The 16,006-nt window shown below is 40.6% G+C and overlaps 2 protein-coding genes across 2 annotated transcripts; both read right to left on the bottom strand.

Annotated features, from left to right (window-relative positions):
• Positions 1–1,412: 1,412 nt before the first annotated feature.
• Positions 1,413–11,486, bottom strand: DNAJC12 (DnaJ heat shock protein family (Hsp40) member C12). Its single transcript, XM_027817116.2, has 5 exons — positions 11,271–11,486; positions 8,210–8,288; positions 5,719–5,858; positions 4,296–4,497; positions 1,413–2,533 (listed from the first exon to the last, which is right to left on the bottom strand). Exons 1-5 carry the CDS (start codon positions 11,346–11,348, stop codon positions 2,439–2,441), a joined length of 594 nt encoding a protein of 197 aa, XP_027672917.1. The 5' UTR covers positions 11,349–11,486; the 3' UTR covers positions 1,413–2,438.
• A 177-nt stretch (positions 11,487–11,663) lies between these two features.
• On the bottom strand, positions 11,664–15,983 carry LOC129736750 (uncharacterized). The gene is made up of 2 exons (XM_055719692.1): positions 15,150–15,983; positions 11,664–13,301 (listed from the first exon to the last, which is right to left on the bottom strand). Exons 1-2 carry the CDS (start codon positions 15,649–15,651, stop codon positions 13,159–13,161), a joined length of 645 nt encoding a protein of 214 aa, XP_055575667.1. The 5' UTR covers positions 15,652–15,983; the 3' UTR covers positions 11,664–13,158.
• Between the last annotated feature and the right edge of the window lie 23 nt (positions 15,984–16,006).

Below are 16,006 nucleotides of genomic sequence, written 5' to 3'. Positions count from 1 at the left end.
TATTCCAGTTCACTGTCCTTGCTGGCCAGGTCCCACCTACGATGTCCCAAAAGCAAAACAGGCTGCACAGCTTCCTCTTGCTTGTCTTGCCTCTGGGTTTGCTCTGCTGGGAACAGGTTAATTCAACTCCATTTGACAAATACAGAAAATTGGACCATTTTAAGTTAAACACATACATTTACAGAGAAAAAGTCTGCACTGGTGTATTAGAGCACCAGTTAATGGTCTGTCCCCTTCACTAGGGCAAATACAAATGAGAGTACTGATCTCTATCCGGTATGTTGTAAAGCGCAAGTTTTGCTACCAACTTTCACTGGGCTAAGGATCTCCCACATACCTGCAATTATTCATCCAGAACAAATAACTAAAGGTGCTTTGCCAAAACAAACCATGTAATATGTGGCTAATAATGACATCATGCCATTTGAATGATACGAAAAATGAGTTTGCTGTTCAAAGGTCTATTGTATACCCACTGCTCGAGGGAAACCAGCCAGGTAGGTGCTATATCATCCACCCAACTACCTACCCCCTCCCTTCCCCTTGACCAGCAAGTGAAATGGGGAGAGGAGGATCCGAGCTGCCGTTTGATTCAAATTACTCTAGCTGGTTGCATTTCCATCTTTTTGCCAGAGACAAAAGTTGCACCTGATTACTTTTGTATCCTTTGCATAAACTAGAGTTTCTTCTGCTGACATTCTTTAGTTCCTCCTTATAAAACACACTGAAAATCTTTCTTGAGCAAATACCATTATATAAAGGAAAGCAGTATATGCACTAGATGAAAATTTATAATTACATTTAGCAGATATTGCAGAGAATTAATAATCTCTATAATGTTTTCAGCTGCCAAACATGCAAGGGACAAGCACGTAGAATCAAAAGAGCGAGCTTTGGATGAGCAAAAAGATGTGCTGCAAAAACAGCTATTGCTACTGATGCCATCAAGTCTAGGATCAATGTAGCTGTATCAGCAGAACACCAGTACTTCGAGCTGTTATAAAACTGGTACAAACACAACCAGCATTAACATGATCAGCCCCTGGAAAGAAAACTGGCACGAGAATAAATTTACTGACGAGGCTAATAAGAAATACGTATTATCAGGGTTCCATTGGTGGGCACTCATGTTACGATTTATAGCAAACAGGAGAAGCACAGTAGGTCAGTCAGCACATCATAGCCCTGCACGGCAGAGCCACACATGTCACTTCAGGGAGAGACAGACGCAGTAACACTGATGCCGTGTTCGAGAAGACTGTAGTTCTCACGTAAGACTTTCCATGGAGGTGGCCAAGATTCATAACTGGAATCCCTTAAGCTTTTACCCACTGAGTGGACAAGTAACAAGAAATTCGAAAGGGATGTCTGTGGTGGGTAGAGGATTTAAATATTAAAAATGAAAACAACCCTTTTCTGGATGCATGCAGTTTTATTTGTTGCTGATGGAATCACTTGCCTGCACAAAACCACAATGTTGATACCTGACCTATTTAGCCAGGTTTACAGAGAAAAAAGAAAATACAAAATCAACAAGCACAATGTAGGATTTGACAATTCTATATCAAAATATCAAAACCATTTAACGTGAGATTTTGTACACATGAACGCTGACTGCCCCAATTCTTCATTCCTCACCGTACAAAACCCCGACAGGACCCTGTCTACCAGGCAAGAGCAGGGAGGGAAATTACTATTAAGCCACAGAACAATGCTGGCACAGATGCAAGGGGTATCAGTTGTCCATCAATAAATCTTTAGAAGAAGTAGTTGCTAACTGGAGAAGTGAAGTTCTGGAACTGCCTTCCAAAGTAAATAGCTGGAGCAAAAAGCGTACTTAAGATAGAAAGCAAGTGATTTTTAGGAGTGCTTGACCTTGGATAATAAGAACCTTCTTATTTCATCTATATCCTAAGATCACAATTCTCCAACAAGTTACATTTGTAATAGTATTGTGCATGCGTGCATTGTAAATCACTGCAGTAATGGAGAACTAGAGTACACAGTTTAGAAACAAGCACAGTTTTGTTTGAAGTACATTGTCATACACTTTTGGAAAATCATCACTGAATAGGATGATATGCTGGAGTCTTAACGTTGACTTTTGGTTCTACTGAGAGTACATTCCTCGTAACATCACAGAATGGAGAAAAATATTCACTACACAGTATTTAAGAATACAAGATACAATACATAACATGTTAGATAATTTCACAAAATCACTTTATTTTAATACTGAAAAAAGCTTTGCTTATTAAAGTTTGCTTATTAAACAAAAAGACCTCCATCTGTAATGCTCAGAGAGTGTGTGGCAACAAATCAGTATTCAGACATTTATTCAAACATTCACATCACAATGAATGAATACAAAATACAAGTAACTGCTGACCAAAAAAATACTGACTTGTCGAACAGATGATTGCACACTCTTGCATATTTTAGATCTCATAGTTTCTGAATTTCCTCAGAAGGTCTGATGGAGCGTCCCCTGACCAGCGGAAACGCAAGTGCCAGTAATTTGCCTCTGAAAATCCTGAGAAAAAGAGAAAGGCAAGAAAATTATTATAAACATGTATAAAACTAAGTTGTCTGAAATAATACCTGATAATCTTCTGCAAAAATAATAAGTAAAAATTGGTAATTTCCAGTGCTCTTGACTAGCCAGGACAGCCTCTGCATTATTGGCATTGTTTGAATAAGAACTCAAGCAAACACCAAACTCAAGTTATTTATCAGCTGGGAAGAGTCCAAAGGAGAACAGCAAGAGCATGGCAGCCCAGAAAAGAGGATTTAGAAAGAAAAACTGAACAAATTGCATTTGCTTAATCTGAAGAAGAACAGGTAGAGGGTGACATGATAAATCTTCAAGTACGTGAAAGGCAGCAGTGGGGAGAGAAGGCACTGATGGTCCGTGCACATACAAGGCAGTAAGGGAGTTTTTCAGACCCTGTGCTACGTTTGGTAAGCTCTATGGGCTGTTAATAATAAAATGTGATCTTCCTGTATCCGGAAGCTGAAACCTATTACCAGACTTAGTGTTAAAATCTCTTATTCAGGCTGAAATAGCTACATGGAGTTGTAGCCTGTAATTCTTATGGACCAGCAGACAGGAACTGAAAATATCCCAGCTTAAAAGTGGAATCCAATATAGTACATTTTCCTGGACTAAACCAGAAGTATTATCACCATCCTAACATCAAATGTGAACAATTAATGCATACAGGCCCTGGTAAATAAATACATTCTAATATTCATTAATATAAATATATGCCCACTGGATAAATCAGGCATTTCATGGGTTTATATTTTTCCCATTGAAATCTCTGGAAATTAAAACTAAAAAAAACTATGAGAAAGAAGATGCCTCCAAAGAAAGCTCACCATTACAAGGAACATAACGATGCTTTCTTTACTTTGAAACTGTACTGTTCTACAAAGCATAAAATGATGATTTAATTACCAAAAAATAGCAAATAATATAATAAAGTGTAATTTTTAAATATAAACTTTTCAGTTACCCCTCATATAAATTTGTTTGTAGAATTTTCTTACATATTTTCTGCATTCCCACAAATGTTTGGAATTAAATTAGGTTTTCCTACCCTCACCGTTCAACTTCATTTCTTGTTTGATCAAGATGGGAAGAAATGACAGGAATTTAATAATAGTTATCTGATAACGTAAGTCTAAGATAATGAAACTCCTGAAGGATCAAGCAGAACAGAGGGTGGCCACTGTGGTGAGTAAACCAGGAAATACTGTCAGATGACAGCTTTTGAAATACACATTTATTCTGGTGCTTGCACTATTCTTTAAAAAAATCTATTCAAATACGAAAGAAGCCTTCAAGTCTCAATTTTTAGCTCTCATTAACTCATCACATGCAAACTGTGCAAAAGTACCGAATGCTGGATAAAAAAAAAAAAAGAATACCTAAATACTTAACAGGTTTTTTAAATATTTTTTTTTAAATTGCTGAAAATAATTGTCTTTTTTGCTTTTTTTCCATCTTGATATAGCAGCAAAACTGAACTTTCTATTTTGGTTTGAGAAGAATACTTTTTTTTTTCTTTGCGCTTTTACTAGCAAACAAGCAAACAAACATGGGGTAGGAAGAAAGGTCTGAAAGCTTCAAAATTAAATAAACACCATAAAACCCAAAACAAAACCCCAACCTAAAACCACATTAAAAAAGCTACCAGTTAAACATATTATTCCAGAGAAGAATTTCTTATGACTAATTTCAGGCCAGCCCCTGGATACTGCAATTTTCTGTAACTGCTGGTTTCACTTACTTGGGGAGTCTGGATTCTTTGAAGACTGTGGTCTCGCATCAGGAATTGCAACATCTCCTTGCTCCCTGCTCCCATCCGACAATCCATCTTCATTGTTTTCAGTCTGTTGGGTCCAAATCTCATTAGTTACGTTGCTGTTATTACTCAAGTCAGGAGCTTCCAGCATATGGTCCTTCTTACTTTGGACAGCCCAGTGCATTGACTAAAGAAATGCAAAAGCAACAAAGAACAAATTCCTATGCTTTAAAAGATTTTAATTAACTTGTCTTTTCTTTCTTGTATCATAAGATAAGCACATATTAGAGAGAAGCTTGCAGGTCGATAGGATAGGGGAAAGCATGGTTACACACTGCAAATAGCATGTGAGAGGACAGTTTATGTGAGGTGGGGATGAACAACAAAAAGTACAAATGCACCAAGTAATTCTAAAGGTCTTCTGTCCAGTTCCTTCTGTCATGACTTCAGACACCTTAAGAGGGCTTGAGTGACTTAGGAAACATCCATTTTCAAAGCTATCTTTTACTTCAAGATGCCCTTTGAAAGGAAGACCATTTGGAAAGATTTACTATTAGTCTGTAGGGTGACTTCTGTTTGAAACTGAACTAAACTTGATGGGATGCTTCCAGCAAACATCTACGCTCAGGCGTAACGCTTTAGTGGGAGGGGCTCTCAAACCTCTCGTGTGGGCAGAATTGAGGTGGGTAGAATTGGCAAGGGAGACATTCACCTGCCTTAAAATGTAATATAGACTTGTAACTGTCATTCACCCTAGTAAGGCAGAAAAAAAATAAAACCTAAACGTTATCGAATTAGAATCTACTAGGAACACACTACCAAATTACCTCACTAGCAAAATTAGGAGGAAAACCAACCCTCAGAACATCTGTCTGTCACAAATCACCCCACTAGCCTAGCAGGGTGTCTCCAAAGACCTGTGTGAAAGCCAGAGTTCCAAGGAGCCTATGTCCTAGATTTTTCAGTTAGCTTTTTATTTAATCAGATGACATGAAAACCCAGCTGATAAGCAATATCCCAAAAGAAGACTATATCATACAAAGGTCCTAGCTTTAATCTAACTTTGACAATAAATGAAGGGTTCCTACAAAAGCAAGGTGTGCTGAAGCATTTCAAAACAGTTAAGTTACTTAACGTCATATAGTACACGTAAAAGCAGCAACTTGATAAATTCAATCGAAACCTACTAGCCTAAAACCCTTCTGTGAATGGGCTTCTGTAGCCCTCCAACTTTTCCTGAATTTCCTTAACACGCTTAGTGCAGGGATAACTCTCTACTATTCCCATCCTCAAAACCCACCAGTGCAGCAGAAGCGCTGTAACTCATCCCCTCACTCACTGCGACATTTTCTCTGCCCAGCCCTACCTCCCCTCCTCCTGAAGGCCCAAACTTAGACCTAACACCCACCGTTTTCACAGAATTGCTCAGGGCCTCCCACTGCTGGAATGGAATGGCAATTTTGCTTCGTCGCCAGTAATCATAACGTGCTCGACTCTCTTCATTAGCAAGAATCTCCTTAGCTTGCTGTAGCTTCTGGAAGTTCTCCACTAGAACACAAACCAAAAAGACACTAAAGCCAATGTTCATTTTCACAGAAATTAATCCAGCTGTGAAAGGGGAGCTGCCAACAATGGCTTAGAGCAAACAGAGTAGAGGAGACAGAAGAACTAAGTGATAAAGGTATAGGGTTGTTCTGCTTACAGCTTTGCACAGACCTAGCTGGCTTGAGGGTCATAGCACCTTCGGTGGACAACTCATACCCTTTTCAAATGAAGACTAAAATGCTTGCTCATTTGTCTACTGGCTTCAAAAACTCCTACGTTTAAGTTCAGAGAAACTTACAAAGTACAGCAGGCAAAAGGCACAAGTCACCCCCTGCAGACAACCTCGACAAGGGAAATCATACTAGAATTTAAGGCTTAGAAGGAACACAGGTCCACAGCAGCAAGGAACTCGGAGCAAAGCACAAGGCGGCATGAGTGGGTGGGTGGGGGAGACAAGCAAAAAGAGAAATCTAAATATAGTTCAAATTAAGTAACTTGTGCGTTTTATTAGGCATGTTTTCTACATATGCTAAAATGTTGTCTTGAATACCAGACTGCATGAATGAGAGCTCTCATTTTCCCCTACAAGTTAATTTTTCATTAAATGGTTACTAAGGATGCAGCTGCATATTACTGTTTGTAGAAGGGTTATAAAGACTTAGATTTTATCTCTGTGTCACCTATGTTACCATGATCTATTATTATTGTTATTCATTTATTCCAGTTTACAAATTAGAGAGATTTCTTTTGAAATAAACTAAGCCCAAATGCTAATCAAAACTGATAGCTGTAAATTAAACAGCAGACAACAGCTTGAAGGGGCAGTTCTATTAGGTTTCCTTTTTTCTAGTGTTATTAGTTTTTAACAAATAAAAGGTCTACTTTAATTACTCTTTATTGAGATTTAAGCTGATGAAATAAAAAATACAAACTTTCACCAGTAATGTACTGTAAAAAGGTATTTAAAGTAAATAGCGCACGTTCAGGTAAACGGAGCATAAATTATCTCTTCTTGACAAACAAAGCTGCTCCAACATTTGGCACCTGGCCTCCCTTTTTGAGTTACTTCGTTTCAATTAATTGGGGGCAGAGGGATGGACGGACTTTGGGGTGGTGCAGACAGAACAGGACCATGCACTGGAATATTTTCCCTGCTGCAATATCCAGAATTTTCTGCAAAGTCGATTTCATTGGTTTCACTATTACTTGTGCTGTCATTTAGAATAAATTAAACATTAGTGATCAAGTCATTGTTAATAGGTGATAGATTGTCTCTCAAACACCAAATCTCAGGGGGGTCCTTGTCAAGGAATCTCAAAGTGAAAAACCCCACCTATTACACCTTTTAACACCCACATTCCCCACCATCAACTCTCTTGATTCTAGGCTAGGATGGCACATCAGTAAGGAAAGCCAAGCCCTGCCGAGAGCTCTGCTCAAGGCACCGGAGTGCATGTCTCATTTAACACCTGCTGAACTCCCAGCTCTGCTCTCTTGAAGGAGGGTGTGGATGAGGTCAAACTCACACAAGTAGGTACGCTATAGTGTTCAGTTTATTCTTGTGTTGTTCAGTTTATAGTTAAACATATACGAGGAATCCAAAGGAAGTTGTGTGCATTAATTAAAATGAGGAGCATATTTAATTATTCTACAACAAATTTTTGGTGGAGACCATAATTATGGTCAGAACAACCTTTATTATATCAACTATTCTGACATCGGTGGGCACTGATTAGAGCTATCTTGCATAGATAGGAAGGGGCAAGATTGTCTCCAAACAACTCAGGGGCTGCTTAGCCATCACAGGTATGATGAACTGCACGCTTTCATAAACGCAAACGTGAGCTGCTGCTCTGCTAACAGATGGCTAAGCAGGTGGTGCTGGCTTCTCTATTTCCAGTCATTAAGTTACATTAAAAGAAACTGAAGTACATTTAATGTGTTCCCGATGGGCTTGTTTCATGGAAGCAAATTAACTCGTTGACGCAAGTATGCTGGCCAACTTCAACAGTCTAGAAAGGGATACACGCCATCAATAATTTCTGGATTAAAAGATGCTCTATCATAGAAAGAAAAAAAATTGAAAGTCCTAGGAAAAAAAAAACCTCAAAAAGTGTCTTCCTGCTCTATCACCTAGGAGTGTGCAACTGCTAGAAAAGAATATTAAAGCTTGCTATTTAAAGACAATATGCTCAATACGACATGATAAAATATATTGGGGGAAAAAAGTATATTTAATAAAGTTTTAAGGCTGAATTTAATAGCTTAGTCATGTTAATATAAGAAAAACAGATTGTTTTTAAACAGGGAAGAGCATAATACCTGTTTTGGGGTTTTCTGGGAAGAATACATACCTGCTTTGGGGTTTCCAGGATGTTTGTCAGGATGACATTCAAGGGCTTTAATCTTAAATTCTGCAATAATTTGTTCAACCTAAATAGAACGTTGAGACTCAAAGTGAGTAAATACACACAGAAAAGATTTTCAAATTTGCTTTTGAAAGGGGTTGGGAGGAACAACAAAGAACGCAGACAGATTTTTTTTTTTCCTATTCATTTTTACAAGCTTTAGTACAGGCAAAATAGGTAACAACAACCATCTGTCAGTGACACTGCTTATTTAATTTCATTTTCCAGGCGCTCATCCTTATTCTTGTTTTTGTGAAGCTCAGTCAACCAATATGGCAATTTGGCTTTAAGAAAAATGTGTAAAGATCGTATTTGCAAAACCCCTTCCTCACATTTGACCACGTAGGCAAAATGCATCATTTCAGCTGTTCTTCACTTTGTTTAATCAACTCTAAGTTTTAACGAAGTCTCATTGCAGGAAGCAAAGACCTTCTGTACCGCTGAAGATCAATCTGTGGGACTGGGGGGCTTTCTCCATATCCCCCTCACAGGAAATCTGGCCAGCACCACATGACTTTTCCATTTTGGATACCCGAAAGCCAGATAACTAGTAGTTCATATTTTTCCTCTCAAGTTAATTTGCTGTGCAAAAAGGTTGGCTTGGAATAGAATAAATTCATAATCAATATTAGCATATTGGCATATATTAGTTTATTACAAGTTCCCACACAGTTTATAGTGCAATAAAGCATTACAACCACTGGAAAAACAAAGGCATATTAACAGTTAAAAAAATACAGGAAACCACTGGAGTGGGCATCAGCTTAGATTTTCCAAATTTTCAGCTTTCACAACAATTTGTTTGCCCTAAGATATCAATTAGCTGCTATTCTTTCCCATGCTAGAAAGGTTGTTTATATGAATTCCTCATCCTTCAAACCCTGATATTTACATACAATTTAAATGATTTATTTCAAAATTAAGGCTCATAAGATTTTTTTTCTTTAGAATACAATTCCAGTTCACTGAACTAGCTGGCCAAATTTTGTTGTCATATGCTGGGAAAAATGTGGTCGACAGAGGTATTTTAAGAATTCTACTCTTTTCACTCTTCTTGGTAACTTCTTCCAGAAGGACAGATATACCGTGGTATATTTCCAGGCAGTAAAATACTTAACAATATGCACATTGTACAGATAACTTGTTGAAATACTATATAGCTAGCTACCATCGCCAAAACTTAGTTACATAAAGGGGAACTTTAAAGTTAAAATATGTACAGTAGCAGAGGGGTAGCATGGAAGTCTTCAGTTTAAATTAAAAACTCAGTAGAAGAAAAAATTATAGGAAGTTTATACAAAATATATGAAGCTTATATAATATATCCAGTGAGATAGTATCCAAGGTATCCAATACCTACTATATATGAATAACTGTTATTGGAAGAAGAATTTAGTTTAAATCTCCCCTCTTTCTCTCACACCTGAAGATGAACTAGGTGCCCATGAGCTCAATTCTATAAGAAGCCAAGAATGAACACGGATATTTATCTGAATATAGGGAAAATCTATAGAAACTGAGACTACTCGTCCTTGTGCTTAACCAGGTCAGATCAAGGCTGGAATATTCAGCAGCTTAGATAAAAGTACTGCAGCTGGGAATGTCATGCATATGCCCAAAGAAGCCTGTGCAGCTACAAATGCTTGACTGCATATACAAAGTAATGTGATTGCAAAACACTGGCAACGCATCTGATTTCTGTTAAATGTTAGAAGTAGCGTGCACCATCCTGAGGGAAGGCAGTAATGACACTCAGTCAACTTGAGATATTAGCTGCTCCCATGTCAAATGCTTCTCTCAACAAATAACACTTGACAGATTATTTTTCAGGACCCATTAGCGTTTATTCTATCTTTTTAGTTTCATTTTTAAGCAATTTGAAAAATCATTATCATATGTACTTGAGCTATTCATTAATTGCTAAGCCCTTAAGGAATTAGGGAGAGGTAGTAAATGAGAAATAGCATCTGCGAAACAAGCCTACACCGAAACTTTAACACCGCCCTCTGCTGGGGTGACTTCTTAGCAGTTACCTCAGGAGAAGCTTTAAATTACCTTCTGTAACAGGCTGAAGATGCTTACTAGTATGATGAAAGAGCTATTTTCCCAGCATTTGACTACTGGGACAGATGAGAGCATCTGATTAAATTTACTGAGCAAAATACAGCTTTTATCCACACTGAATACATCCCTCATTAAGCAGAGTAACCAAAACTCCTCTTCCAAAACAATTCCAGTTAATGTAACAACTAGATTAAGAAATATTAGCATACCACTAGCTCAGACTATCCAAACAACGTTATATGCACACTTTTAGGAAGAACAACACTCGTTTTAGCTACAAAGCCTTCAACAATTGCTTAGCTAAATCTCATTATAAAGTATGTGTCTGCTACCAAAACAAATCAGTAAAACTAGTATGGGAATGTCATTACAATTAGCATTTAAAAATCATGAATGTGATGAATGAAAAAAAGATACTAATTTTGGGTATCCTTCCAACCAACAAATAGTTTTTAAAAAAATTTTACAATGTGTATAAAACCTGAGAGACTCAATAGCATTATCAGTGATCTACAGCTACAAACATTCATTGTATTAGTTGCATTCAAATGCCTTTTTTGATCTTTTAGAACCAGAAGTACATTCCAAAGTAGTATTAGAATGTTGTCAAATTTATGCAGTTAGCTCACAGTTCATAACCATATCACACTTTGAATTAAACTAATGAATAAACCATTATTTCAGCTGTATCTATAACATAATCCTGACCTATAAGACACTTTCAATACAAGTCTTATTCTAGGATCTTAACATCACTATACAGATCAGAAAATTGGGCTTCACAAAGGGAGCCACTAGAAGATAAACGTGGCAAGAAAGGAGGTTCACAATGCATTTCAAATAGTCCTGCCTGCAGAGATAAACAGCTTCAAATTTCCCCTGCAGACAGACAAGCACATTCAAAACGTTATCAGCCTGGCGGGGAGGTGGGGATGGCTCTTACCGTAGATAGTTCATTGCATCCCAGCAAGTTGTAGTAATCTTCCAGGTCATCCGGTCTGCAGCTCAGAATTTCATCCATCTGGACTAGTCCAGCCGGCTTCTTCAAGCCGAGGCACAGGGGGTGTGAAATACAATATCAACGCAAAGCTCACGCAAGGGTTTAGCGGCAGCCCCAAGAGAGAGGCAATTTCCACTCAGGTCTACAGCGCTCTCGCAGTGCTTTTTAATACTGGCAGCTGACACACATGAATTTTCTTGAATCCAGTGCCGGCCATTGGCCCCCGCAGCATGCCAATCCGCTGCACAAACCTCCTAGTGGCAATGCTCCCTGGGATTTGTAGTTGCCAAAGTCACTTCACCATTGAGCCGTCGGTCATGCCCAGACCGAAAAGAGCTCTGGACCCTAACTAAACTCCAGCTCTATCTGAGATTTAGATCACACCGTCACATGTACGGCCACTTAAAATCAGGCATGTACTTGAAATCTTTCCTCCACCTGAGCCTACAGATACTAAAATGTGTTTTCTGCTTAACTTCTAATTGCAAGTTTCGCCGCAGTCGTTGACAAAGGGATTACATGGGTAATTATAGAAAAGAGTAAAGGATTATTTCCAAAATAACGATCACAGGGCTGCAAACTTTAGAGAAGGAAGTACTGACCTTGCCAAAGCCTTGCAGAGCTCTATCAGGCACTTCAACAGTAAAGGGGGAATCTTTACTCTTTGAAGGCTACCTAGGGTACACGCATGCTACCCTTCAAAACAAACAGCTCTTGTACATCAGTTGCGTGTCTGACAAAACTATGACTGTGAAAAGAGAACATGAGATGTTTACTGCCTACTGCCAAATCAGAGAGCCATCCTCATGCTAAACCACCTCCAAATTATGTCTTGTCCACATTGCGTGCAGAACATTCCTTATAAAATTCATTTTACGTTGAGCTAAAATACCTTTAATTTTGAACTGTGAATAATGATCAAGGTCTCATCCAACAAAGACCACAGACATGTTTAACTGCAGTGTCTCCTCTCATCTGTTGATCTTTTAAAAATTACTTCCTAGGTGTAATATTGATAACTTGCTGAAGTCTTTTCTCTGGACCCTAAGGAGCTCTGTTTTTTACTTTCCCCACCCTTGCAAGAGCTTTGTAATTCAAGATGCTTTCATGTCACTAAATATTGCTGATTCTTTGAACTAACCCAAGTAGGTGCCTTGACTAGTTCTACAATTTTAGATGCAGTGACCTAGTAGGAGAGTCTACACAGAACAGATAAATAGGGTGTGACCAAGGCTACAACAGGTGTGTGTTCATCGGTGAAGGACCTAGCGGCCATTCGGAACCGTTTACAAAATACTGAATATATAATGCTTGCATTTACAAGTGCTTTATTTAATCTATACTATCAATCTTCTGAAATGATTTGCATATAATATTAGCATTCCACTTTCTCTTCAAGGTTGTATTGTCTGAAATGTCCTGTTTTTACTGTATGTTCAGAGAGCCTATTAAGATCATAAAAGATATAAAGTATATGAAAAGAAGGAACAATATTAAACAGCAAAGCACAAGCCTCAGTGAAATTACCATCCCTCTCCGAGTAATCAAAACTACAGATACTATTTTCAACAAAGTAGAAGAATTAGCAATTACAAATCTCTCCCTCTCCCCTATTCATAACTTAATAATAAACCAGAAAAGTATAGGAAAGAAAAGAAAGCCTTTTAGCAAGAGATCGTGTAAATATTTAAATAGATTGTACTTTGGGGGAGGACAAAAAACAAACAGCTGTCCCTCCTCCCAACAGCACTCCTGACATACCTTTCATGTCCAAGTATTTCTTGCATATTTGCGTAAGGTGAAAGGGAAGGCTCTTTAACCCTTTTTCCCCTCATCTTTCAGTGGCTGTTTCTGTGCTGCAAGGTGAGCTGCAGGTCCAAGAGCGGGATTCAGATGGCAAGACCCTGAGACTTGCAAGCTGCTTGTTCACAGGGAAGTTGCTCGCTGAAGCCTTGGTCTCTGCTATCCTCTTGTCTGTTCAGACCAAATAAACAAGGGCTTTGATTCAAACTGGAGCAGTGACCACACTTATCGACTGTCCCCTGCCACCTCACCCCGAGATTTCCAATGCTTGGGGCAAAAGGGGTCCCACGGTGCAGTCTGTATGTCTGGGGGGAGGGGGGGACGGGGACACGACACAAAATACTGAGTAATAACTCAGTCTTTTACTGTTCCTACTGACTTCAGCAGGAGAACTCACAGCAAAGCATCATTAAAAAAAAAAATGGAGAGCAAGAGAACCTGCACACAGTATGCAGGGGAAAAAAAAAAAAAAAGATTGCCTTCAGGACAAACTTCATTTGAAAGAGAATCGCAGTGCAGGAGATGGCACAGCTTATGTGTCAACACATTTTGGCTAGTGTTGCTCTGTTGCTCAGAACATGCAAACAGTACTGAAAGTGAGGAAATGTCGTATTTGTTCTGTGTACTCAACCACGAACAAAACGTTTCTATTCATTCCTAACACATTATCAGCAATTTTGCTTTTTTAGAGCCAAGAGTGAAACTAAATTCTGGTTCAGTATAACAGGAGGTTTACCATCAACTTGTAAAAGTCATAAATGGCTCCTTAAATAAAACACCAAGATCTGGAAATCTCTATTTGAATTTATTCCAATACATCAAATCTTCCTGTACCAGTTCTTCTCAACTGACTTTGTTTTGCTTCCTGAGGACAGAGTATACACTCCCAAGAAGTCTGAGGCACAATATAGCTCAAGTGAGTTTTGCATTTCATGCTCCATCCCTGTCCCCACACGCGCTCAGAGTTGCAGGAATAGCAGAGGATCTAAGCACTACCAGACCGACTTCCCGATTTTGGGGTAACTACTGCAACATCACCATTAACATTAGAATCAGGTTTAGGATCCTTCGATCACTTCCTCACCAAAACCTTCACAGAAAGCTTTAGATCATACACCTGTATCACTCAACGTATTTTCTTCCTTAGAACACAATCTTCACATAAATAAGCACCAAAACAATATTGAAGTGACACCTCTCCTTTACATGCTGACAAAAAGCATCTGGCATGTGCTTTTTAATAAATCATCTTGCCTCAGCTACAAGAAAAAATGCTTGGCTACAAGTCTGCACAAAATAATAAAAATGTTCTGATTCACATCTAGTTAGTGTGAGAAACGTCACATACATCTTTTTTGGGGGGGTTAATAGCCCAAAGAACTAGAAAAAGAAAAAAATAACGCACGCACACCCACACCTGCTTACAAATACATCTTCCACCTATAAAGTCAGTTATCGATAAAATAATCCCTTTTGAAGCCAAAAACCACATATCAACAATCTTAACGCAAAGCTTTTTTAGAAGCTGTTGTTATCAAGGCCTGCGAGGGAGAAACTCTACCTGCCTAATCCTGGTCTTGCCACTAAATTTAGGGATTCACTTGTATAAAATTCAGCAGAACTATTCTGCAAATAGTTCGTGATGTTAAGAAATAATGATAAACAAAATATTTACGTTTATATCCATGAAATTTTGATCAAAATTTTGTTAGCAGAAGTCCTGGGAAAGCAGCAGAGTTCTATCCAGACAAGACTTCCAGGTAGAAAGCGACACTGTGTTGAAGGATGCCCACACATGTTACCTCTGTATTTACTATAAAGTGGTGGTCCACAGTTCAGCACTGAGGTCAGCCACTAAGGATTGTCTCTCTAGTTTACGTAACAGAAGAGATCCCTGGAAAGCCACAGGCCACCACAGCAACTGGCTGCACACATCCCACCAGGGAACACCGATATGAAACAGAATGAATTTGTGAATGCCTCTAGAGCAAACCCCCAATGGCAACCCTTGCAATTTACCATCAGCGCTCTCGTACGCTACACAGGGCCCGTTCCTAAAACAGCTGTTGTTCTGCTGGGTGCCGAGGCTCCCCCTCCCCAAACATTCCTGTAGCCCAGAAGGCCAAGCGCCACGGTAACAGACTGCAGCATCCATCCCCACCAGGCGCTCAGCCCGCGGGCGCAAACCCTTGCGGGCAGCCCGCAGGCCCGGCAGCGTCCCCGGCAGCAGCTGTATCGTGCACATGCCTCCCACCCTCAGCTCCGTTCCGCCTCCAGAGCACGGGGGGCCGCTCCCGGCAGCGCTCCCGGCCGGCACACGACACACGCGGGGCTCGCTCCGGTCTCCCCTGGCGGGTTTCCCCTCACCAGGCCCCGCACAGCCGCGGGCCGGCCCCACAAGGCGCCCTGCAGCGGGAGCGTGTGCCGGGACCACCGCCCGCCCCTCGGGAAGGCGCGGCCGCTGCCCGGCGCCCCGCCTGCCGTTACGGGGAGGCCCGGGCAGCCACCCCGCAGCAGCCATTTACCAGCAGCGCCGCGGCGGCGGAGCGCGCTGCGGGCTGAGACCCGGGGGGGGGGGGGGGGGGGGGCGGCCCGGGTGCACAATGCCGGGGCTCCCCTCGCCCGCCGTGGGCGACCACCGCCCCGCAGCGGGGAAGGACCGCGGCGGCGGGCGGGCCGGTGACGCTCCCCTCAGGGCCGCGCCGCCCGCTGACGAGAGCCCGCCATGGCGCCGGGGCGGGCGCGCGCGCAGAGCGGGGAAAAGCGCCCCGCCGCGCCAGGGGCGAGCCGGCACGAGCGGCGCGGCGCGTGACGCAACGCGACGTGACGTGACGGCACCAGCGCCCCCGCCCCCTCCCCCCCTCACGTGACCCGGT

Source organism: Falco cherrug, chromosome 9 (genome assembly GCF_023634085.1).
Source record: "Falco cherrug isolate bFalChe1 chromosome 9, bFalChe1.pri, whole genome shotgun sequence".
NCBI lineage: Eukaryota > Metazoa > Chordata > Aves > Falconiformes > Falconidae > Falco > Falco cherrug.
This window is presented reverse-complemented; position numbering and strand designations above follow the sequence as displayed.